This window comes from Sceloporus undulatus, chromosome 3 (genome assembly GCF_019175285.1).
Source record: "Sceloporus undulatus isolate JIND9_A2432 ecotype Alabama chromosome 3, SceUnd_v1.1, whole genome shotgun sequence".
Lineage (NCBI taxonomy): Eukaryota > Metazoa > Chordata > Lepidosauria > Squamata > Phrynosomatidae > Sceloporus > Sceloporus undulatus.
This window is the reverse complement of record NC_056524.1, coordinates 153142555-153168806: the sequence shown is the minus strand read 5'-3', so window position 1 is coordinate 153168806 and position 26252 is coordinate 153142555. Positions and strand designations below refer to the sequence as shown.

Sequence of the window (26252 nt, the reverse complement as noted above, 5' to 3'; positions counted from 1 at the left end):
GGTCCTCCAAGAGGCCTCCGGCGGCGCAGGGGTCTCTAGGGGCCCGCTGCCATCCCTGGAGTCCCCAAGAGGACTCCTGCGATGGCGGGGTCTCTTAGGGGCCCGCGGCCATCCCTGGAGTCCTCCAAAGGACTCTGCGATGCAGGGGGTCTCTTAGGGGCCCGCTGCCATCCTGGAGTCCCCAAAGGACTCCAGCGACGGCAGGGGGTCTCTTAGGGCCCGCTGCCATCCATGATCCTCAAGAGGCCCCGGCGGCTGCAGGGGGTCTCTTAGGGGCCCGCTGCCATCCCTGGATCCTCCAAGAGGACTCCTGCCGATGGCAGGGGGTCTCTTAGGGCCCCTGCCATCCCTGGAGTCCTCCAAAGGCCTCCGGCGCGGCAGGGGTCCGCTTAGGGGCCCGCTGCCATCCCTGAGTCCTCCAGAAGGACTCCTCCTGCGATGGCAGGGGTCCTTAGGGGCCCACTGCCATCCCGGGAGTCCTCCAAAGGCCTCCGCGGCGGAGGGGGTCTCTTAGGGGCCCCCTGCCATCCCGGAGTCCTCCAAGAGGCCCTCCGGCGGCGGCAGGGGGTCTCTTAGGGGCCCCGCGCCATCCCGAGTCCCTCCAGGCCTCCGGCGGCGGCAGGGGGTCTCTTAGGGGCCCGCTGCCCTCCCTGGAGTCCTCCAAGAAGACTCTGCAGGGCCGGGGTCTCTTCTTAGGGGCCCACGCTGCCATCCCTGGATTCCTCCAAGAGGACTCCTCGCGATGGCAGGGGGTCTCTTAGGGGCCCGCTGCCACCCTGGAGTCCTCCAGAGACTCAGCGACGGCAGGGGTCTCTAGGGGCCCGCTGCCATCCCTGGAGTCCTCCAGAGGCCTCCGGCGGCGGCAGGGGTTCTCTTAGGGCCCGCTGCCATCCCTGGAGTCCTCCAAGAGACTCCGCGCGGCAGGGGTCTCTTAGGGGCCCGCTGCCATCCTGGAGTCCTCCCAAAGGACTCCTGCGATGGCAGGGGGTCTCTTAGGGGCCCGCTGCCATCCCATGGAGCCCTCCAAGAGACTCCACGACGGCAGGGGGTCTCTTAGGCCCACTGCCATCCCTGAGTCCTCCAAGAGGCCTCCGGCAGGGGCAGGGGTCTCTTAGGGGCCTGCGGCCATCCCTTGAGTCCTCCAAGAGGACCTCCAGGACGGCAGGGGGTCTCTTAGGGGCCCGCTGCCATCCCTGGAGTCTCCAGAGCCTCGCGGCGGCAGGGGGTCCTTAGGGGCCCGCGCCATCCCTGAGTACTCCAAGAGGCCTCTGGCGGCGCAGGGGGTCTCTTAGGGGCCCGCTGCCATCCCCCTGGAGTCCTCCAGAGGACTCCACGACGGCAGGGGGCTCTTAGGGGCCCACTGCGTCCCGGGATCTCCAGTCTGGCGGCCCCACCGCTTTGCCAGCCTCTGACAGGGCCTGGGGTCCTGTTAGGGGCCGGCAAAGAGGAGGAGCCTCCAGCGCTGGCGGCCCCCCCCACCGGCTTTTTCGACGCCCTCTTGACGGGCCTGGGGCCCCGTCAGTGGCAGGCAAGATGGGGAGGCCTGGCTCCTGAGGGTTGAAGCTCCGCCCATCACATGGCCCCGCCACCTCGAGGTGGAAGCTCCACCCCGGACCCCCCCAGTCGCCTGAGGGAAAGCAACCCGGCCCCCCGGCTCAAAAAGGTTGCCTAACCCTGGATGGCTATACAAGTATGCACAATTTGCTTATTTAAAATAAATATCCATATCTGTCCTATAACAAAACTGAGGCAGTGACAATATCGTTAGTTTAAACAATTTAATTTTTCTGAGGCAGTAAGAGATAATGAAAATTCTATAGTACATTAAATAATATGACAATTTAAGACAGATCTTTGTGTTCTTTAAAACGCCTTGGTTCAGTTTTGCTTGTTAAATTGGATTGTTTAAACGTTTGTTTTGAATGCGTTTAACTGTTTATAACTGTGTTTATAATGTAACTGGTTTCATCTGTATCCTTTAAAAGTTAATATTATCAGGGATCACGTTGAGTCCCACTTTTTCCAGAAGACAAGGCTGAAATCAAATACTAATTCTAATTGCTTTCAGTTGAAAATAAAGACCCTATTGCATGATAAGCCTTTCAGTTTGAACAACATCCTGCCAAGGGCAAAGTGGCAAACTTAATAAAAACACTTTCATCACCTGTGCATTTCCTTCAGTGTTGGCTTCCAGAGTAACCAAGATAGTATGAAGGTAGTTGGGGAATGTGTATTGTTCTTAGTTGCTTTCCCCCTACCCCTTATTTGTGTTCGTGTAATAACAACAACTATTGAACGTAAGAGTTAAAAGGTGCTTTACGTTTCTGAGTACTCTGCACATTGACAACTTGCAATGCACATACTGTAAACATAGTGAGGATTTTCTGCTAAATTTTATTGGCCTGGAAAGGCTGAGTTTTAGAGCTTTCTTTCTTTCTTTTCTTTCTTCTTCTTTTCTTTCTTTCTCTTTTCTTTCACACATATTCAAGAAGTTGTAGCATTATTTTGCTTCATTGCCATTCCAGTTTTGTTTACACTTGAGCCACAGTGATAACGCTCCACTGCCAGCACTGTAAACTGGCCTCTGGCTTGTTTGCAATGGGAAATACCCATGTCCCAGCATTTTAATGAAAGAAATAGATGTAGTAACTAAAAGCCTAATCTTAGAGAATTAGGTTTGCTTTTAAACCTAACAGGGTCCTGGGCCTTCGAATAACAGTGTCGCATTATAAAACTAGGGATCTGATCTCTTTGTCTTTTGTTTGCAAGCTCTACAGTATCAAATGTGTTTCCATAAATCAAAGGCTGAATTCCTATTTTGACTAAATGGAACGCTCAGCATGGATAGACAATCCTGTTTTGTAAAAAGTTTATTTTTAAAAGTGTTTTAAACAAACATGTACTTCTTTATCTTTGATGCTTGGGAATAAGTTGTGATTGAATCGATCTGCTTCATTAGAATGGATTTTTTGTAACCTCTTGATATAGCAATGGTCGCCCGCTCGCGGCAGACCGTTTTGCCGCTGAGCGGCTGACTACAAGCCCCAGAGTGCTCTGGGGCTTGCCCCGACTCCCTATTGGTGCGCGGGGTGGAAGGGGCGGTCCTTCCCTCCGACGACGCTCTGGGAGCCGTCTCGGTGGGCAGGGCTTCCGGTTCTCCAGGCTGCCCATTGGTGGGCTGGGCCTTGGAGGCGGGCCCCGGCACAGCACGCAGGGAGGAGGGGCTAGGCCTATTAAGGCCGTGTTGCTGGCCCCTTCCTCAGTCGGTTGCTGGGCTTCGAGCAGAGCAGAGCCAAGCTGTGGAAGGGAGAAAGTCCTTGGTGCGTCTCCCGCCCCCCACCGCTGTGTTAGGTGGTTTTTAGTCACAACTTGGTGGTAGCATAGGCCAGGATCTGCCACGTTGTGGTACCAGGGCTATGGAGCTCTGGTTTGGGAGTCAATAGGTACCCGGGGGCGAATAGGGCAGGCGTTTGGCCATTGCGGGGGCCAGAACGCAGGAGCGCCTCCCAGTGACTAGGGGCTTTGTGAATTGGTGAACGCAAGACAAGGTTTGTGGTCAAGTTGTGTTCTTTAGCCCCTAGGTCATCCCAAGCACCGGGTGGGTGCCCGGTTTGGATAATCAGACTACATCGGGTGGTTTGATTGCACAGATCCTGACCTTATGCTTTGTGCCAACCCTACCAATTGTTTGCAAATAAAGTTGTGGCCTTACTTCCAACATGTTGTACTGTGGTTATTTGACAGCAACATCTGAGGCAATGCACACTCTTCTCTTTGTCTCAATTCATGACTTATAATATAAGTCTTGTATTGTGATACAGTCATACATTTGCAGACATGTATGATGATCAGAAACACTAGAAGCTACAGTTACAGCTCCACCTTTCTTCTGGAGATACACTCTGTATTTATGTTTGAAATTGACCTCTCATCATGACTTGGCTCTCCATATCCACGGATTCTTTATTCACAGATTTAAGCAGCTACAGCTTGAAAATATTCAAAAAATATATAAATTCCAAAAAGCAAACCTTGATTTTGGCATTTTATATAACAGTTGCCATTTTTTCTATCCATTGTATATAATGGGGCTTTAATATCTTGATTGTTTCTTACAAATAAGTGGGATATAAATAAAGTTTATATTTCTTATATTTATTTTATTATATCTATGGATTTTGCTTTACATGGGGGTGGGGGCTGAAACCAAAACCTAGTGAATACCAAGGGCCCACTGTACTGTATATAAAGGCATGTATAAATCTAAAGAAATTAGTCAAAACATTGACCCTGAAAACCTGGGTCAACTTATCTATGGGGCAGTGTAGGTACTGTACTTTAACTCATAAAAAAGGAACCATCCCCATGAGTGGTGAAAAGCAACTAGTTCATCCCAGGAGCATCAAAAAGAAACACCAAACACTATCTCTCCACCGCCACAGTGCTTCTGACCATTTTTGATGCCTAGGCAGGAAAACTGCAGTGGTGGCAGCTCTTTTGCACTTCCTCTCAAAAGATGCCAAGAAGAATCAGGCTCTGAAAGATTTGAATGAGACACCTGTGTATGTTTGTCAGATTTTTTGGGGTTAAAATCAAGCAAAGTTATCATGTTAAAGTTAATGGCTATGATCACTACTAACGCAGTCACCATTTGCTTTGCCGTTGCCTGTGTGATTTCTTAGCGTTGCCTATGATTGGTATCCTCCTCCACACATTAGACAGCCACCATTTACGATAGGTCTGTCCTCATCCATCCAGCTTTTTGGGTGAGCGCAAACACTTGTGCCTATCAGAATTTTGTAAGTTCTTTGGCATCATTTTCCTTGGCTTTGTCCTCGACATCCTTTGTTAGATGCTCTTGTTTTACCCGTGACTTATACATAGGTCATATAAAAATCCATAATTTTGGCCCTAAAACCAGCCCTTGACTATACATGAGGTTCACTTATAGTTGAGTATATACTGTAATCTCTTGGTGCAGTATTGTGGGTTAAAATTACCAAGTGGTTATTCATTGTGGAGGGTAAGGATAAACCCAGAGAAGAGGACAGGTTCTTGTGATCATCATACCTTTACACATAGTGAGATTCTAAAAATGAAGGGAAATAAATCATCTCAGGCAGGTAAGTATCAGGTGTCCCCTCCCATTATCTTAAATCCCATGTTAAAGTGTTTTCTGCTAACGTTAGGTCTGTTTTCACCTAACATTAAGGTGTGGTGAGAAATTAAATCCAAATATGTTTTTCTCTTCTGGTTCCAGGACCCCCATGGATACCAAAGGTTGTTGATGCATAAGACCCATTGGCGCGTTACAGGCTGCCCGTTTGGGGCAGCCTGTAACCGGCCCTTCCCCCGCTGGATTGGAGCCTCAGCTGCCACAACGGCAGCCTCTGAGGCCCCGATCCGTCACTTTCCAGGCCGCGGGGAAGCTGCAAAAGGCCACTTTCCCCGCGGCCTGGAAAGGGGTGTCCTTGGGGCTTCAAGCCCCAAGGACACGCGGCGGCGGCGGGGAGGGGGAGAAAGGGGTCGCTTGGCCCCTTTCTCCTCTGCGTCACTGGTGCAGCCATGTAAAGGCTGTGCCCAGTGACGCAAAGCTGGAAGGAGCTCCAAAACGGAGCTTCTTCCGGGGCCGCAGAAAGGGCGCCATAGGCGCCCTCATGCGGTCCTACTACGTCACAACTGCGTTGCCCTTATTTAGAGGCAGCGTGTTCATGACGTAGTCAAGGCGGTGCCCGTGTGCATAGGGCACCGCCATTTTGTATGGACTCGGTCCGTACTAGGGTTAGGGGCGTCAAGAAGTGATGCCCCTTCCTAACCCTAGTACGGACCCAGTCTGTACTTTTATGCCTGTTTGTAACGGGCCATTATATGTAATGGGGTAGTAAAATAGTATCCCTTATTTAAAATGGCAAAATCAAGATTTGCTTTTTGGATTTTTTTGGGGGGGGAAAGGATATTTTCAAGCCACGGATGGTTGAATCCATGGATGTGGAATTTGTGGATACAGAGAGCTGACTGTGTGTGTGTATCAAAAAGGAAACATGTAATCCATCAAAGGGAAATTGCCAGCCCCTACACTGAACCTGGGGCTCTTTCATACTAATGAAATATAGCTTTATGATTCCACTTTAATTACCATGGCTGCATTCTGTGGGATCCTGGCATTGGGAGCTTAATAAAGCTCTAGAGCTCAGAGTCAGATCATTCCAAATACTCCTCTCTGAATTGCAAATTCCTATAGGGTGGGGCCATGGCAGTTAAAATGGAACCATAGTGCTATAATCACATAATATGAAAGGACCCCTGCTCTCAAAGTCGTTGTGCCATCTAGGATTTTGACTAAGGTCTTTTGTATGAGGGGCAAGGATTACACCACTGAGTTGCCAATGCAGAGTGATCTGCACTTGATTAAACCACATTTGAAGGCTCACAGCTGAAGCTTGACTTGCCTTCTGTAGAGAAAGGTTGTGTTCGAGATGATGTGTGGTGATATGAAGGATCTGTTATGTGGTGTCTTGCACATAGGAATCTTCAGTGAAAGTGGCATATATTCAAATCACTCTCGAGTCAGAAGAAATCAAGAGCCTGAAAAGAGCACAGTTTCTACTCTCACAAAATAGGTTGTGACCTACTTGTTTTGTGTAACAGGTTTTATAATTTATGTTAATAACAGTGTGGTCTTGCTAGAGGATCATAGAAAACCTAAAGCTTTTTTTTTTTTTTAAATAGTGATTTGCTCCCCTCCCCTCTTTTCTTTTTGCCTTTGGCTTATCTAGCATTATCCACCAAATGAACATAATAGTTTTTGAAAGCTTGTATAATACATGGCCTCCCCTTTTAAGCTTTGAAGAAAATGACTTCTGCAAGTGCATGGCTGGCAAGCAACATTTACAATGCAGATAAATTGAGCGCAAAATTCTTTGTGTTAGAAAGGTTAGAAACAGCTTTGACATCAAGCAGGAAAGGAAGGTTAATCTTGCAGTCCCTAAATAATTAAATATTTAAAAATACATGGAAGTAGCTTCCTTTTAACTCATTATATCCTTGTTTCCCATTTTCTGATTCATACATCATGCCAATCCATTGTTATGAAAGCTTACCCATGGTTTAGTGTTCTGTCTGAACTGACAAGGTATAATTATGGCTATTCCAGTTTAGAGGCTGTGTGCCAGGGGAATAGGCCACATTTCCCCCACTCCTGTCCATAGGCAAATAGCATATTCATTCTTTTGTAAAGAACCTATCAGTGCCTAAAGATTTGGAGCAGGACCAGGTGGTTTTACCCTCCCCCTCTTTTTCCCAGCAAAAGTAATCTGTATGGCAGATATATTTGTGACTGTAGTCATGTTTCCTTCCTGGTGCAAAAGCTACTAAAGCAGAATGGTTTTTCCTGGTAAGTGTAATGGGAAACTTTGAAGCGTACCTTCAAAATACACATAGTTGTCTCTTCCATTTCTCACATTTTGAAATATTGGCTGCTTGTTATGCATCGTAACATCAACATGTAATCCCATTTTAAGAGAAAACCAGGATATAAATTAAATAGATAGATAGATAGATAGATAGATAGATAGATAGATAGATAGATAGATAGAGGATGGGAACCTTCATTTTGGCATAGCATGCAAGTGGGCCACTATTGACATAGAAATTCTTACTAGATCTTAGACACATGCAGAAGAACTGCACAGATATCAAAGAGTCTTGGGGCACTTTAAACATGATTACTTTCTATTTGCATAAACATTTATGGACTCCAGTTTATTCCATCACATACCTGGAGTTTAACTCTAGTTCATTGTTATGCATGCAGAGTCGGGACATGAGATGCAGTATGTAGGAATGAAAATGCAAAAAGAATTGGCAAGTTTTGATCTTAACCATGATCTTTTAGTCATTATTCAGAGCTGATAAACCCTCCAAGAAAACTATAAACAGATTAATCCATATCTAGTGCAGAAAAGGCTTTTTAGTCCTAGTGTGCTATGGATCAGTAGAACATTTGTGTCCATTGGCTACAGATATTTCTTTCTTCCCTGGAAGCTCTCCAGAGAGTGACAGCTGATGGCTTATGGACTAGCACCAGTCAGTGGGTCACCACTTTGAATAGTGATACTCCAGCAGGTGGTTTTTGAAAGAGCAACCATGTTTAGTTAGCTTCATTTAGAAAACTGGAAGGTGGGGGGAGTCTTGCATCTGTTTTATAACTAGCAGATTGATTTCCCCATGAACTTACCTTCCCCTTCCTTAGATACATTGATAGAACACAGTATTTAGCCATCAGATATCTATGCACAGGTACTCTATGTGTGTACTGCCACTTCTTATACTGGAAAGCAAGGAAAAGAAGAAACAAGTCTTCATGTGCTTATTGATAGAATATAGGCGAAACTCCATTTTCACAAGGGGGTATGGAATGGATCCCCTTTGAAAAAGGAGGGGCGACTGTAGTTGTATTTTGGCATTTTTCTGTTGGAGGTTGGTGTTGTGGTAAATTGTTTCTATGTACCAGTTTTGCCTTGTCAGTTTTCATCGCCTACTCCCTTCCCTCTTTTGTAGTTCTTTTGTAAATCATGAGTTGGAGACCCTGTCTCATGGGTGTAGTTGTACCAATGAGCTTAATCAGATAATAGATTTTGAAGTATGTTTTGAGTGTAAGCTGGAAGTATGTAAGTATTTCTGGTGATCAGTGGGTTTTTGCTATGACAGACATGCAAACCACGTGGTCTCAACATTTTGTGCTCCCGTCACCCTAGCTAGCATCACCAATGTTGATATTGCAAATTGCACTTCAAGAACATTTACCGGGCCACACAATCCCTTCATACAATATGGTGCTTATGTATCCATTATGTAGTTCATCTGCAATCAGAAAGTGAATCTGTTGTGTGGACCGTTCTCTGATGAGGGTGATGGTAAGGTAAAACTTGTTGAAATTCTGGTGGAAATTCACAAGTGTTTCCTTTGTGTGAGTCTAAATAATAAAGATGTCACGGTGTATCTGAGGAAGAGGAGAAGTTTTTCAGTACAGGAACTGAGGAATCATGGTTCCACGTCAACCATGAATTTGTTTGCAAATTGTGGCACCATCTGATACTTAGAATAGTGCCATTGATCTCTTATTCCCAAATGTGAGTGAACTAGAAGGTGCAAAAATTTCACATGGAGAAAATTGGTAATAAAATAAAGGTTGGATGGTAATATGGGCAGGTGCAAAGGTGAGCTGATTAACGTACAGTCATCCCTCCATTTTCAAGAGTGATCCATTCTGGACCCCCTTGCAAAAATGGAAATTTGCACATATTCAAGCCTGATTGGCTTGAATGGCTGTGTATTCCCATGCGTGTAGGGGTGCACACATCATTTTAACCTTCCCCGCTTGCTGGTCCGTGAAGGACTGAGAACACAGGCTTGAAGTCCATGAAAATGGAGGGAGGACTATATATTGTATGATAAGTAACTTTTTTATGGATAGCCACCATGAAGTCAGAGTGCACTGGGAGATGGGAATGCTCTCCCTCTAGGTTTTGAATATTGCCTGTTTGATGCTAGATTTGTGTACTTTTAATCTTTTGCATAGAAAATGGCCCATTTCTCTCGAACTGCACTGTCACAGAAGTAGCAGAAAAACCTCTGATGACCTTTCATAACATCTTTTCAGTTTGTTTGTCCCACAGGCATTGTAAAGGAAATGCTGGAATAAACAGCCTTGCCATGAGTTAACGCACCAGAGAATGCATCATTGAGGATTTTTAATGTTTTGCAACCCCTAGCAGTGCTACTGCTGCTTAAGTTGATCTGTTATAGATCATGTTCATATAAATAGAACTGTTGCATTCCTTTGGTTGGCAATGCCCCCTGCAAATATAATTATTCTTAAATCTCCTAAAACATGGTTGATGAATCGTTTTCAACCTCAGGGGTGCTTTCCCTTAATGGTTGATCTTCTGGAGAATGCATGGTGATGTTGGGTGGAACCAGAGGGAAAGTGGTCTCATAAACACGTGTGCCTCCTTCTCATAGGCATCCACAATGACATATTCACAAAATTTCCCCATACTATGATTGGGGTGAAAAAAGCCTCTCCCTGGAGCCAAAGTGCCATCAGATCAAGACTTACCTTCCCAGTTGCATCCACTTGAAAAGCAGCCCTGTGGAAATCCTTTCCACACCTTCTCTGCTGTATGCAGAAAGAAATGCAGGTGGTGCAAGAAGGAGAACCTGTGAGCCAATTGGGGTGGCATGAGGGATGAAACTGGGGCTGCATCCATACTGCAGAAATAATCCTGTTTGACACCACTTCTACTGCTATGGCTCAGTGCTATGGAATTTTGGAGATGATAGTTTTGTGAAAGCCTTCCCTATCAGACAATCTGAGAATTCCCAGAATTCCATAGCATTGAGCCAAGGCAGTTAAAGAGGTGTCAAACTGAATTATTTCTGCAGTGTGGTTGCAGCGAAAGTTGTCATTATCCCCATTCCAGTTCCAAACCTTATCGTAAGGGTCAACAGTGAGTCCTTTCTTTTTAAATGGAACTGCTTGTAGTGTACGTTTTACTTCCCAGGTGGTCTCTCATCCAAGACTGACCAGTCAAAGGCTTGCATAGGTTTAGGAAAATGGCTGTGTCTTGTGATTTCAAATGATAAACTTGGCCTAGAGATAGTGCTGACATTTTTATTTGCAGTTCTCCCATCACTGACTTCTTAGATACACTCAGTAGCCTTATGAAGCAACCAAGGTTATTTGTAGACACAATGAGTTTCATGGGAAGCAAAATTAGGGAAGTCAGGAAGCAGGTAAGATGGAGAGTGACTGCAGCAGCAACAGGTGTTATTGTGTGCCTTCAAGTCCTTTTTGACTTATTGTGCCTGTAAGGCGAACCTATCATGGTTTTTTTTTTTTGGCAAGATTTCTTCAGAGGAGGTTTGCCTTGGCCTTCCTCTGAAGCTGAGTGTAATTTGCCAAAAGTCATCTAGTTGGTTTCCATGGCTGAGTGGGGGTTTGAACCCTGGTCTTTCAGAGTCCTACTCCAGCACCCAAACTACTACATCACACTGTCTCTCAAAAATGACATATTAGGACAAAAATACCCCTTCAGGCATTAGGAAGAGAAAAATTACATGATAGGATGGCAGAACAACCCATTTCTGGACAGAATATATTCTCTCTCTTCTACTGTTTTTCAGAAATGTAGGTTTACACCTTTTACAGACCGAAACTCACTTTGGTACTTTAGGATCATAAAGAGTATTATGTATAATATCATTTGGTGTAAAACCATTACGTTTGGTGTATATAAAGTACAATTCCTTCAGATAATATTTACAATTTGAATTTCCTTTTTATTTATTTTTTTACTTTTGGTTTCAAATGGAGTTGTCCTAGTCCATTGGTAAAAGGCCTAGAGGAAAAATGAAAAAGCTTGGGGTTTAGATGTTTTCCCCCAGGGCTTTCACATCTCTAGGTCTACTGTTGTTAAACTGGATGAGCATGAGCTTTTTTCCTTTAACAACAGCTAGTGGGCTGTTAAGGAATATGTATCCAGAGCAGTCTTTGGTATCCAGAGAAGTCATATACCTAGCGCAAATGGCTATATTGCTTTACTAAAGTTAGAAGCATGTCAGTTTTCCTAAGCTCAAAGCCCTTTGCTTTAGGGAAGAAATATCTTCCCCCTCTCTTGCTGTAAAAATCAATGTAAAATTGTACATAATGGCCACGTATACATTTTCTCCATAGGGCACTGCTAGCCCTTACTGATGTACCAGATTACATAACATCTGCTGGCTGTGTGTAAATACTGATGAGGCAGCCATCCTTTTGTAGCCTTGGGGAATGCTCTCTTTCCCAGAACCATGGTCAGTTTTTAAACTGACAGTGGTTGCTATGTGACCACTGTCATCTAACAAAGCAGTGATGCGGGATGTTGTACAGTTACAGCTGGGTTTCCTCTGATAAATCCTGGTTTTTCAGAAGATATCTAGTGCGTTAATCTTATGAACTGGGAAGACAACATTCCTTATCTGTGAAAGGAAAGGTGATGGGCAAAGCCTTGTGTTTTTCTCAGCTTTACCAGAAAAGAATAATTCCTCCTTCAACCTCTAATTCCACCTCTCTTATCCTTACTCCAATGTATTGTGAGACTCCTTTCTTCTTCTCCATTTATTTCTTTGGCTTTCAGTATGTAACCTTTGAGCCAAACTGCCAAAATGAATTATGCCCCCCCCAACCACACAATATGTGGTGAATAATGCTATTTAGTGTGGTTTCTGGAAGGTTCTGTTTCCCCAGATCTTAAAGAGAGATGATAGAGCTTCATCAATCACTTGTCTTTGTAAGTAAACTCAATTTTGAATTATTATTATTTTTTTGGCTGTGTTTTGTCAGGTGTCTCTATGTGAAATGCTTTAGAAACCTTTAGAGGGGATATTTTTTCATAAGATAAGAAAATGTGCATACGGTACTTACCTTGCAAAAATAGAAATACTGTACACATGAAATTTATCAGGAACTGGATAAGAGTTGCCTTCAGTGGTATTTCTTTTAATCTTGATATTTTCAAAAAGGGGATATATTGCTCTTAAACATTGCCCTGCAGGGCATACTTTAATTAGGAGCCTGCTGAAAATTTTTACATATGCTTTGATATACTTTTGGTAAACATCCAGTTCCACACATCCCGTGCAAATGCATATAAATAACATTTATGGTAATTTCACAAGAAACTTCTGTTATGTTTGGTGAATTTCGCTCTACCTGTGCCATGTCTTTATGTTTTCAATGTAGTCTTACATGTTTTAGATGTATGTATAGGTGTAGCCATTACAGTAATTTTCCATCTTAGATGTATAACTGGCATTGGACTGGCAGGACAGGAGTGTTGTTCTGGGCTTGACCCACAAAGCGGTGGCAGGCCACACTTAGGGAAACCATTTATACTTCTTGCCCCAAATAGATGTAATTTTCTGGAAATTTTGCATCCATGTAAGGGGAAAGGGTACATGTTTTCTTGTTTTCTTTTCAGCGGGGAAAAGAACTTATTTGGTAAAATTGAAAAAATACAGTATTAATACCCCCTTAAGATTGAAAGTCACTTTGCCACATTATGTCTATAAAATGCATTATGTGTAATTTGGCACAGTACAACTAGTATTGTACATGACATATTAAAAGTATAGGTCCTTTTCCAGAATGTAATTAAAAATTGAAGTGCATGGTTCTGTACTGTAAGGAACCCCTAAATTAGTTAGAAACCTCTTTGGTTTTTCCAGATTATAAGGAGGTGACAAAAAGCCAAACCAAAATAATAAACTAGAAGAAACCATCAACATTAGTAAAACCAAGAAAATAGTTTTGTCTCCACTAGTCTTCCATAGTGTCAAGCAGACAGAAAGCACTAATTCCCATAATAAACTGAGAAAAGGACACCAAGAATTGCAATGATATGAGATGCTATACATTGTCTTACATATAAAAATCTTCAAGTTACATAGCTTTTATAAATAATTGAGGATGGTTTAATTATATGAATAGCTTGTCTTAAATATTTTATTGATTCTAAAAATATTCCATAAACAATTTTCAAAAGGCTTTAAAAAATAGAAAGAAAGAACCCACCCACCTCCAGTTTTATTTTCTGGGCCTTCATATCTCTGCTTCTCCTGGTCATGAAGCTATGGTCCTGCTCCAGTTCTTCCTTATCTAGATATTCCCCAATCGCTGAATTCTGGTTCCCACAGATTTGGAGTTTGTACATACTACATGCATATGTGTGATCATTTTTCAAGTGCAACTTGCACTTTTTGGTACCATTGAAGACTTGCCATCCAAACAGAGTCTGAATATCCTCAGACCCTCCACCCAGTGTCTGTTTATAGAAGTATGATGTGGTGTGGCCCAAATCCAGTTGTGTCTTCATTTATTAATACATGGAGTATTATTAACTAGTAGTGATGTGCCTGACAGTGGCTGGAACCCAAATGAAGCAACTGGCTGGATGCATTGCTTCTCACAGCTACACTGTTGAGTGGTGGACTATGTCCCCCTTTGGTGATGTGCAGTTGTGTCACCTTTAGCAGATTGCTTCTTTCTGCTCATTGTGTATATTTGATATGCAGAAATACCCAACATCTCCAGTACTTTCTGTCATTAAAAGGCAACTGCAACTCCCATTTTTTCAGAGCAGTAGGAACACAAAACAGCATTTGTTCGTTAGAATTATTCCTGAAGGTAAGGAGCAGTAAAACATTAATGTGAAACTAGCACATATGTCAAACTGCATTTGCACTTGTGAATGAACATCTGTATTGCACAAAATTTGCCTTGATAGTCACAGCTCTTTCAGAGAGAGGGGAAAAAAGTGAGGGAATTTAGCACTTGGGACTGCAATGAATTGTACTGGTTCTGACAAATCTGGCAACACATGTAAAGAAAGAGGAGACAGTGTGGCATATCCATGTGCAGGTTCAGCTGCCTGTGCAGTTTTTCTGATGATGAGAAAAGGGAATGAGATTTTAAATGACATATTAAATGAAATTTTCTTTGCTTCTCAAAAGCAGATGGAAGCCTAGCCACTTTCACTTCAGTTTGATATACTGGCAAATGGATAAGTAAGCATTTATTATACTGCCCTCTTATCCTTTGTCAAGAGGGGTGAGGGGAGCATTTCCTATTGAGAAATTTGAGGGTTTATGGGGGTAGGGTGCAGGAAAACCCCACCAGAGCCGAATTTGAGAATGGACATTTCCAGCAGCCAGTTAGGAAACGTTATTTACTGGTGCTGTTCTTCACAAGCCACAATGAAAAATACATAGAAACATAGTGATACCTTTTCGAACACTCTCAGAAATATTAGATAGTAAAGGAAACTATGACATGTTGCATATAACTCAGTTACTTATTGTTGAAGTCACCATAACTAACGCAGTTGAATAAGATTCTGCCTATACTTTAGAGGAACAAATATGTCTCAAGTATAAAAATCCAGTATGAATGAAATTTGTTCTTTTTCTGTCTGTTTTTTGTACAAAACCTACAAAATTGGAATTTAATTATCATTGATTCACAAGTTCTCCTTAATGAATTGTGAAATTGTTGGTCAGGACTTTGAGCATGTATGTTACCACTAGCGTAAGACATGCATCGTAAAAGAGTTGGAGAAACTGAGAGATTTATAGTAGTGGTTCTTGATACAATCTTCAAAATTAGCTCTGTTAAGATCTTTATTATATGGAGGGGGCAAGAGTTAATGCTTTCTAAACTTTTTGATCTGCAGATGCAAGAAAGCTTATTACATCAGAATATGTATGAAAATAAGCAACCTTTTATGTTTAGGTTTCTTTCAGCAACTTCATGAAAGTTGGTTGTTGGGGGTGTGCTATAGTTGTCATTGTGTTACATTAGGGATTGTCGTTTTAGAATCAGTTGTCATTTGCTGAAGAGAAATGGTTAAAGATAGACCTGTTGGCTATTTGACTAGGGGATCATTTCAATTATACTGGAGTTTACAAGGACGGAGGAAGCTAAGGTTCAGTAAAACCTATCAGTTTGTTGATAAGATTGGCTGGGTAGGGAAAAAAAGCATCGGCTAACAAGCCAGTGTGATGCAGTGGTTTAAGTGTTGGATGAGGACACTGGGAGACCAAGGTTCGAATCCCTGTTCACCAATGGAATCCCACAGGGTGAACTTGGACAAATCACACACTCTCAGCTACAGAGGAATGCAAAAGCAAAATCCCCTCTGAACAAATCTTACCAAGAAAACCCTGTCATAGGAGGTTTGCCTTAGAGTCTCTGTAAGTCAGAAACGTGAAGGCACACAACAACGACAACAGCAAAGAAACAAAATTGAAATAACTTCTGCTTCCTATTGCTTAGGTCCTTTCTTTTTACCTTCTTAGGATCAATTACTTAGGAGGGGGAACCTGACTAAGCCTCATTCAGTGTTTTTTTGTTGCATGCCTTCAAGTTGTTTCCAACTTAGGGTGTTCCTAAATGAAAGTTTTCATGGGGTTTTCGTGGCAAAATTTGTTTGGAGTGGATTTGTCTTTGCCTTTTTCTCAGACTGAGAGAGAGTGATGTGCCCAACTGGGTTTCCATGGCCAAGTGAGAATTCAAATCCTGGTCTCCAGAGTCATAGTCCAATGCTAAAATCACTACACTTTGCATAATTCTTGCTTGTTGGCATGTGGGAAGGTTACAGTCATTGCCTCGTTTGGTGTTTCTGTTAAAGAATTGGTCAGACGTTGGAGTGATGGATAAATATTTGGCCCTGTCTTTGTGCTAGATATTTAATGTGATCAGTGCTGTTGAGGTCTTTTGCTGTACGTCAGATTGAGTTTAATGTGACAGAAGGAGAGAAGACCTTTCATTTGATTGCTTTCAGATTTGTGTGTTAATCTCTTCCCTTATGTTTCCAAACCTTCATCCCCCTGCTGCCAATTGATCTCCCATAAGCATTGCCCCCCTTTTCATTTTGTGGCACCAGCTGCTTGTGCTGAAATCTGCCAACATTGAACTGCCTGCTGCCTGTGGCTGTGATTTGGCAGCTTTAATGAGAAAAGAAAAACATTTTTAACGGTTGGTATTACGCTTCCAGTCTGTGGGTCATTTCAGGCAGCAGTCTGAACTGTGATTAAGGGGGCTACTCCCTCTCTGCCCTTGGACAGTGCAAAGGCATTTATCTTGAGATGATGGAAAGGAGACCATGGAGCTAGGCCACTAACCAGTTTACAGTCTGCATGTCAGCATGAATGGAAAGCAATAGGAACAGTCACAGTAACCTAATGAGAGAAAATGGGAGCTACAGGCAGGGAAATGACACTCCAGAGCAGTGCTTTGTCTTGGAGGAAGGAATGGGGGAAAATTGCCTCCTGGGGAAATTGTCCTCTTTTTGAAATTCCTTTAAAGTCCATATGATTTCCTTTTCCCTTATGGACAAGTGCAGCATAATCTGGATTGAAAAAGTAAAAATGCATTCATGGGTTCCCCTTTCCAGTGTTCTGTGAGAAGAGTTAGGATAGATTACTTGGGCATGAAAAAGGACAAAAGGATGGATGTATACTGGATGGCAGTTCCACTAAATTTAAATGTGCTGAAGAGGCATGTAAAAGCCTAAGTCTTGTTTCTGTTAAGTTTCCCTGCCTGGACAATATTGCTATTTGCCATAGGCAACTAAGTAACTGGCTGTTTACAAGCAGAGAATTTGGGGCAATGAGGGAAGAGTTTCTGTTGCATCTTGCAGATTAATGATGATTAGAGATTAAACAAGTCATTTTTTATCTCCTTTTTGCAGGGTCTACCTACAGTGTACTGTCCATAATGCCATCAGATTCTGAAAGCAGCAGTTCTCTTAGCAGTACTGGTAAGAAATGCCTTGGGTTTGTGGGTATTGGTTGTCTGAGTTACAATAATTCAACATTAACATAATATTTTTATTCATACTATATGCAAATACAAATGTCCAGAATTCTCTGTTGATGTACAGTGGGCCATTATTATCCACTGGGGTTTGGTTTCAGGAACCCCTGTGGATAACAAAATCCATGGATGCTCAGGTCCCATTAAATACAATGGAAAAGGAAAATGGTGTTTATATAAAATGGAAAATCAAGGTTTGCTATTTGGAACTTATAATTTTTTTGAACATTTTCAAGCTGTGGGTGCTTGAATCCATGGATAAAAAAAATCTGTGGATAAGGAGAGCTGGCTGTACTTATTTTTTTGTAGCTAGGGATGGCCCATGTGTTTTGTAATTGTGCTAGTCATCTGATAATTCCAGACAGGTCATATATTGTGAAGAATGTCTTTGGCCACCTGTTTTTAGTCAAAGTTGACTGTCCAAGCCATTGGAACAAGATAGGGCTAACAAACGGGAGCATGGGGGAGGAGTGATTGAAAAAGCATGAAGCTATCATGAGACCATTGGAGCAGGTGGAGCGGTTCAAATAAAGCTTTCTCTGAGCCTCGTTCATCTCCATGCTTTCCTGTCTGTTTGAGTCATGGCAGAGGTCAGCTTCTCTGAGCCTCCTATTTTTCTCTACAGTAACTATTTGAGAAGTAGGCTATAAAGCAACACCAGTCCAATTTCCCCTCTCCTGGTCTTAATTTTGGAAGCAGGTGGGGGGGGGGGAACAGTCCTCCACTGTCTGTGATGTGACTTTTAGTAAGTGGAAGGGAGGGGAATGTTAATCAGGACTTTTTAGCTACCCAGGGAGGGGAGGTGGCATCAGTTGGACTATGAGGAATGACTTAGGGAGCTGGGGATGTTTAGCCTGGAGAAGAGAAGGCGAAGAGGTGATATGATTGCCCTGTTTAAATATATGAAGGGGTGTCATATTGAGGAGGGAGCAAGCTTGTTTTCTGCTGCTCCAGAGAATAGGACCCAGAACAATGGATGCAAGCTACAGGAAAAGAGATTCCACCTCAACGTTAGGAAGAACTTCCTGACAGTAAGAGCTGTTCGACAGGGGAACACACTCCCTCGGAGAGTGGTGGAGTCTCCCTCCTTGGAGGACTTTAAATAGGCTGGGTAGCTATCTGTCAGGCAGAGTTCCTGCATGGCAGGGGGTTGGACTGGATGGCCATGTGGTTTCTTCCAACTATATGATTCTATGATTTGTTGGACATGAAGACTTTGAGGGAAGTGGGCGTTGTGGCCTGAGAACTCTCAGATATAGCAGTGGCTTCTCCTTGTTTGTTGCATTTTTATACCTCCTTATATTCAGGCTTATGGTTGGGAGACTGAGGTGAAGACTATTTTTCTGCAGTGACAAGTGCTCTTTACCCTGCAAAATATGTGAACAAGTATTCAGAGAACCTCAGACCATGTACTGTACTCCTCTCCTGACATATGACAATTCCTTCCCTCTATTTCTGAATTTAGACGAACCATAATTTGCTTGCTTGACAAGAAACTGATTTTTTTTTCAATCTGGGATAAGAAGGAAAAAATCAACTGTGAATGATGAAAGAGAGGCGGAGTAAGAGAGAGCATGAGGTCAAGATTCCCCGAATGTTTATTCATATACCTTCTTTAGTGTTATGTTTGACCCGTCTCAGTCATGTGTCTATTCTTCAGTCTGGGACACAGGTAGAACTTTGGCATTTCACACACTAGTTTGAAATTGTGTTTTGAGGAACCATGGGATTCCTCAAACAGAAGATAAGAGCAGCCTAGTGTCCTTGAAAGCTTTCAGTCTTTCCGAGAAATATGATCATGCCTAAGAATCCTGTTTTTTGAGCTTATATGTTCTCATGCTTATTAATAACAGACTTTAGTGTTGCTGGGAGTGGAGTTCCCAGTTTAATTTCAGTATCTTGATAGCAAAAGGTAGGGGAAGCTCCCTGGAATTTGGAGCCACAACAGGTCTTGTGACCCTGGTTTGGAAGTGTCTGTCAGACATCTGAATGTTGTTCCTTCCACAAGATGGGGCTGTTTTACCCAAAACTGCAGCTGCTATTTCTCATATCTTCAGTTCAAGCTGGCAGATTCAGGAGCATTTTTTTAAAAAACTGGCTTCTCCAGACGTTCCAGCTGCCATTCTCTTCTAGAAATATTTGCCTTTGTTGCACAAGGCACTAAAGAACTGTTAACAGGCAGAGGTCATTAGCTTTCCCCCAGAATTACTGAAGCTATGTAAATAAAACCCATTGGGAACTGGGGCCCACCCACAGTGTGACACATAGTCAGTAACCAGCCCCAGCATCCACATGTACAGTGGAGACATAGCACTGATATCCCAGCTATACATGTGAATGCTGAGGATTTGTGGGAGAGAAGCTAAAAGGTAAATCTGAGGTAGGACTATAGAGCCCTGGTCCCTGGTTGCATTTTAATTTACTGGTAAGTAGTTCCAGTAATAAAAAGGGAGTCAATGCGGTGTAGTGGTTTCAGTGCTGGGCTTGAACTCCATGAGATACAGTTTTGAACTTTCACTCACCCATGGAAACTAACTCGATGACTTTGGGTAAATCACACTCTCTTACCTTAGAGGAAGGAAATTATAAACCTCTGAATAAAATTTGCTGGGAAAATCCTAGAATTGGATTGACCTTAGTCAACTTGGAAGAAGATAACAAAATTTCAGTAATGCCCAAACGGGGCTATTATTGATTACCAAAATCAACAGTGGCCACATTGCCCTTACCTCTCCATCATTTTTTCATTTTCCATTATTGTCCACATATGACAATGATAGGAAGGACATCTTTGTCTGGTGATACCCTCCTCTGACTGAGAAGGAATCAGTCCCCATGAATAATATGCAAGTTACTTTTGTGTAAAATATATGCAGCTATTTTTTTTTACCACACTCGGGCTATGAAATATATCTGTTACATTATATCTAGTCTGCTTGTTAGACTAGAGGACTGGTAGCCTAAAAATCTCTTTCTAAACTTCAAGTTCATCACCTTCTGTAGTACATATACACAAACCACATTGGTTCTTTAACTTGGGCGCATTACAGACCGCCCAAAACGGGTGGTCTGCCACTGCTGCCATTTGCAGCATGGAGGAGCCCCAGCATACAAACTGCGCGGCTTCTCCGCGCTGCAAAAAGAAGCCCCAAAATGGCGCTTCTCTCTGCGGCAATGGCACACTCATGGCGTCATTTGTGCCATGCGACGTGTGGACGCAATGCGTCCGCTACGTCAAGATGGCAGCCCCCGTGTGGATGGGCGCCGCTATTTTGTACGGACTTGGTCTGTACTAGGGTTGAGGGGCATCAGGAATTGACACCCCTTCTCAACCCTAATACACCCCTTCCTAACCCTAGCACGCCCCTTCAACGTGTCTGTAACGCGCCTTAGTCAAGCCAAGTTAACATTTATTATACTAGCCAAAGGCCATGACAAAACGAGCTTATCATAAAGCATAAAACAATTAAAACAAAAGGCACAGAATATAAAGGACAAAAACGTCCCAACATTTAGTGTGCAGTTAAAATAGTTAGCTGATAAAAAGGACAAAAGGAAAAAGGCACATCTTTCCTGGATATTAATAAACTTATACAATATCTTCATAACATCTGATTAATACTTTGCATCTACATGGCAATTTATGGCAGTTTTATTTAACTCTCTCTTTGTAATCTTTTTTGCAGCTGTGGCTTCTGTATTACATATACACGAGCCACATTGGTATTTAAGTTACAGGATGCCAGGACTTTCACAATCATCATTACAGTAGCGTGTCAGACTAAACTCATCTACAGCTCAACTTGTTATTTGCCTTGAAGTTGTTTCTGACTAATGGCAATCTTAAGGTGAATTTATTATGGGGTTTTCTTGGCAAGATCCGTTCAGAGGAGGTTTGCCATTGTCTTCCTCGAGGCTGAGAGCATGTGACATGCCCAAGGTCACCCAGTGGATTTCCATAGCCAAGCTGAGATATGAACCCTGGTCTCTAGAGTCATAGCCCAGCACTCAAACCACTATGCCATTCTGGCTTTCTCAAGAATCATACTGTTTTCTTTCCATTCTTCGCAGCATAGTTTATTTTCTTTAAAATGTCCAGCCTTTCTCCATAACACTCTGCAGTGCATTGTTTCATATAACCTATGATTACTTTTACTTCCTGCCAGTGAGAAATAGGTTCACCATTCTGATAATCTCTAATTTACCAGGCACAGTACCAATTTTCTCTATTCAATACCTGTCTCAGCTATAATAGCTCTCCCATGTTTTATTTTTGGGAAGAGATTTTGTAGATCCTTCCTTTTAATGCCAGTAGAATCTGTAATTTTAAAAAAGCAGTAGTTTTTAATGTTTCTGCCCTGCCACACATATACCTGGATATCTCTGCACATGGGGGAAGAAAGTGAGAAATATATTTTGTTTGCAAACTTACACACATAAACACTTAAAAACTAATACAATACTGACAGTTCACAAATGGCAATTATCTAGGTCCATCTTGAATTGTTGACCACAGTTGGATGTTGCACCAAAACATAGCTTAGGCCTGTTACAGACTGCCAAAATAAAGCTGGTCTCTTTGGAGGTATGCTATTTAAATGATGCATGGGTCCTACGAGTCCGGAGGTCGTACCAAAGCCACACTCCATTCCTAAGCACTGGAGTGCAGCTTTGGTGCAGCTTCCGAATTCTTAGGATGCATGCATCATTTAAACAGCACACCTCCAAAGAGACCTGAAGCAGCTTTATTTTGGCAGTCTGTAACAGGCCTTAGTATAACCAAAACAAGCTTTGTTAAGCTTTAGCTGCCCATACTCCTCTTTTCTTCTGCCCCTGAAGCACAGCTGTGAGGCTTTCAGAAGCTTAGACCACAACCAGATGTGCTGTCTGTATCGACACACTGTGGTAAAGGCCAATTGTGGGTTGTTTCAAACAAACCAGCTTGAAAACATGAGTTATTAACTAAGGACTGCTGTCTCTAGAAAACACAACAAGCCATGCTTTACGAAAGACGTAAACAAACAAAACAAAGCAAAGCAAAACAAAACAAACAGAAGCCAAAAATCCCACATGCCTCCCCAGGTTTGCAGTGCTTATTTGTTGAAAACTTTCATTCTCTAGCAACACTTTAAAGTTCAAGATGGCATACAGCTGTAATGGATTAAAAGCACCTCTGGCCATGCTGCCATCTGATTCCCAAAAACAATGCAAGCTAGGCTGAGCCATTTAATCCCTTAAACTGCACATCTGTCCCTACAGCAGAGCCTGGACAAGTTACTTTTTTGGAGTAGATCCTCTCCTTAGCCAGCTTGCCCAAGGCCACGCTGACTAGAGGATTCTGGATATTTTAGTGCCTGGTTATAGATATATCACCATTTCTTAATGCATTGGGCCTCCCCAGCAGCATCAAATCTATCTTTCCTAGTTACAACTTCATCCTGTTATTTATCACCTGCTCAATTACTGCAATGACTCTTGCTTTCCTATTCCCAAAGTTCATGTTTTAGAACTGAGTTTTGAGTGTGTGGTACATTGCGTCCAAAATTACGTTCACAAGATATGTCTTTTTTAGCATAGCAAGAACACTCCAGTGGCTAAAACAGAAACTAGCTACCTGGAGGCAAGCCAGAAAGGTGGCCCACATAATGATTGGTTCTCAGGGCTAAGTGTGGAAACAAAAAGTGAGCTGTGAAGCACTTATTTAAGCTGACAAATAAGCTGCACTTGGCGGCAGTTGTAATAAATATGTTATGACAAATCCAGTTTGTCTGAAAGGAAGCGTGTTACAAAAAGGTGGGGGATAATTTAGAAAACAGAACTCTGGTCTCCAGGCCTGAGCATGTTGGAAGGAACTTTATTGGTTAGAATGAAGAATGGAAATGTTGTGGCATGAAGCAGTCAGTCAGGTGGAAAAAAGAAGATGGAGCTTGAAGCCCAGGTCACTTCCTTAACATTGAAGTGAACTGTCAGATTAAATAAAAAGCCCTTTAGCATTCTGCTAGAAATGTCCTCAGTAAGGGAGGGATGAGCTTTGCAGATCCCCCCTCTTCCCTCAATAAGCTCGAGGGCTATTTGAAGCATATGCCAAGTTATACTTGATAATGCTAGGAAACCTTTTGTGGTGTTGGGAAAATATAGGTATCTTATTAAACTGAGCAAAGAGAAGCTGGAGGGCTGGCTTTGGGGTGGGGTTCATGAATAGGAGAGTTGTAGAACTCCTTTCAGAATTTCCTGCCACATAAAAGACAGAAATTGAATCCCATTGGCTCCAGAGATCCACACACACACATCCCACTTAACCTGTTACTATTTTGATTTCAGACTGTTTCACAATGTTTAAGCTATCTGTGTTTAGTCCTATAAATAAAATCTGTGAGAGTTCATGTTGCAGGGAAGAGAATCCAACAGTTAGGCACCTAAATATCTATTTCATGTTTTTTTAAAAAACAAAACAAAACATGCATGCATAAAAACTGAAAAAGTGAATGTAAGAAAGGAATAGCACATAAAAATGTGACTGTAGAAAACAAGTGTTTACAAATATCGTGTGTCATATGGCAACAATTGTCAGAAGGCCACAGTTGGCTGTGACTCCCTCTTGGATGTACCACTCTGGTAAATTAGCTTTACTGCTACATAATGTGCTAGCCTAATCTTAAACATAAAATTTGTAGTAAGGGAAAAATAACCGGAGCTTCTAAAAATTACGTTGTTGGACTATAACTACAAGAATCTCCTAGGTGGCATGACCACTGATGGGGGGCTTGAGGCTCTGGAAGTAGTTGTTTGAAAATTTACATTTTCTAGGCCTTCATGTTCCTGTCCCATGTTGAGTCAAAACAAACTTTTTTGTTTTGTGCTTTTCTGAATTGCACTGCCAATCTATGATCCAAGGGGCTCCAGTACTGGTCCACTTACCCTATCCTTGCAGACTCTCTCCCTGCTGGTGGTATTTAATAGATCAATAGAAAACACTGAGTGTCCAGACTATTTTGTACATCCATATAAGCTAAAGGCTTGCCTTGTTGTTCAAAAATTGTAATTCCCAAGATATTGTGAGTTTTGACATCAAATTCTGGGTTTGGCAAGGGAGTGTGGGTGAGCATGTTGGTAAGCATCTCAAACATGTTTACTAGGGAAAGTCCACATATATGGGTCTATTTACGAGATGAAGAATGTATAATTCCTTTTCTCAGAAACATGCTCAAATGGTATGATCTTCACATTGCCACCTTTGTTGAGGAAGGTATTGTGTTTTCCAAGCCTTTGAACTTCATTTTTGTTTAACTGTCAACAGGTACAACAGGTAAACCATCATCACCACCACCCACAGTTGTGGATGTAAGGCAGATGAATGAGAAACTGGAGACCATTTTGTTTCAGCTCCGTCAAGTTACCCGTGAGCGGGATGAATTGCGGAAGCGTCTTGCACTCTCTTCTCCTGGGTCCACCTTTGATGACTGCAGGTGAAAGAGCACAAATCTATGTCATAGTCTGTTTCCTTATGTAATACAAGTTTGCTTGTGCCCAGGTTTTCATGTAACTTTATCCCTTTTCAAGACTACAGTTACTTAATTTCTCAAACATGTCAGTTTGCTTTTTATATGATAGACACATAGATATCTCTTTTGTGTGTTTGTGTATTTTTGCACATAGTATGAATATCAGCATATTGGAAAGGTAAAGGAAGAATTATTTTTGGAGACTCCCCCAGCAAAAAACAACAAGAACGTACTATCAATGGTGTTGTAAAACCAATTAATTAAGTTGGTGTTGTGGATAAAGTGTTGGATTTGATCCAAGGAATCCTAAGTTCAAATTCCCATTCAACCATGAAATGCACAGGGGTGATTTAGGGCAATCACTCTGTCCCTCACTTAACACACACAGTTCTTTTTCCAGATAAAATGAAGAGTTCTAATATATAAAAGTCAGGTCCAATTAAAAGTGGGGCAAGATGAAAATAAAATAAACAGAAATAACTACATATCACAGAAGCTTCAGCTTGCTCCTTTGACTGGTGAATTGGTGTAGGTAGGCTGCTGCAACATTAGAAGCTGAAAAAAACTGTGTGCTGATTCCTTGGTTATGGCCACTTAGGACAAACCTAAGTTGCCAGTGAAACTGGAAAGGGGCAGAGCTAAAATAAATAACTACTTTATAAATAAATATAAAAATTATAAAATTATAAAATAAAGACTTACCTTAGATAATTTTTAGTGTGTTTCACATGTTGTCACCAGACAATAATGTTTGGAGACAGTTACTTCTTTACATGTTTTATAATTTGGTTTCTGTGTACCTTTCTTGATAATGATAGCCTAGATGTCCCCAAATAATCAATTAAATAATTATTGCAATATAGTGGCTTTGTCTTCTGCATCTTTCTGGTTATTGGCATGAACTGTTTTTGTTTGCTGCTGTAGGAAAAAAGGTCCCATGCCCAGTTCTTCAGTTTTGCCTAATAATTAGTGAAACTTGCCTTGTGTTATGGAGTGGGACATATGGTATTTTGTAAGCATACAGTTGGCATATATTGAGGTTCCTTCAAAGAGACCTATATATCTCTGTACCCTGGAACCTTTGAAAGTCACCCAGGAGTTCTAATCTTAACTGAACATCTTAAGTCACCAGTTTTTGTTAGTGAAAGTTAAAATAGCCCAATTGATAGTTTATCTGCCTTCGGCTTTTGAACACGGAAAAGTAGGGCTTTCCAGTAGTTTGGTTAAGAAGTCTCAAGACAGAACTATGGTATGAATATATGTAGGTACTCAGAACTCCTTGGGCTGAACCTTGCCAGCTATGCTTTAAACAAACAATTTGATGTATTAATATA

At 42.2% G+C, this 26252-nt stretch overlaps 1 protein-coding gene across 2 annotated transcripts in view; it reads left to right on the top strand.

The window, feature by feature from the left end:
• The window catches only part of DLG5 (discs large MAGUK scaffold protein 5), a 158207-nt gene that overhangs the window by 51613 nt on the left and 80342 nt on the right, over positions 1-26252 (top strand). For both annotated transcript variants that reach the window (XM_042459194.1, XM_042459193.1), the window contains exons 2-3: positions 17292-17360; positions 24714-24882. In XM_042459194.1, coding sequence (XP_042315128.1) covers positions 17292-17360; positions 24714-24882 — 238 coding nt within the window. The remainder of the gene's footprint in view (positions 1-17291; positions 17361-24713; positions 24883-26252) is intronic.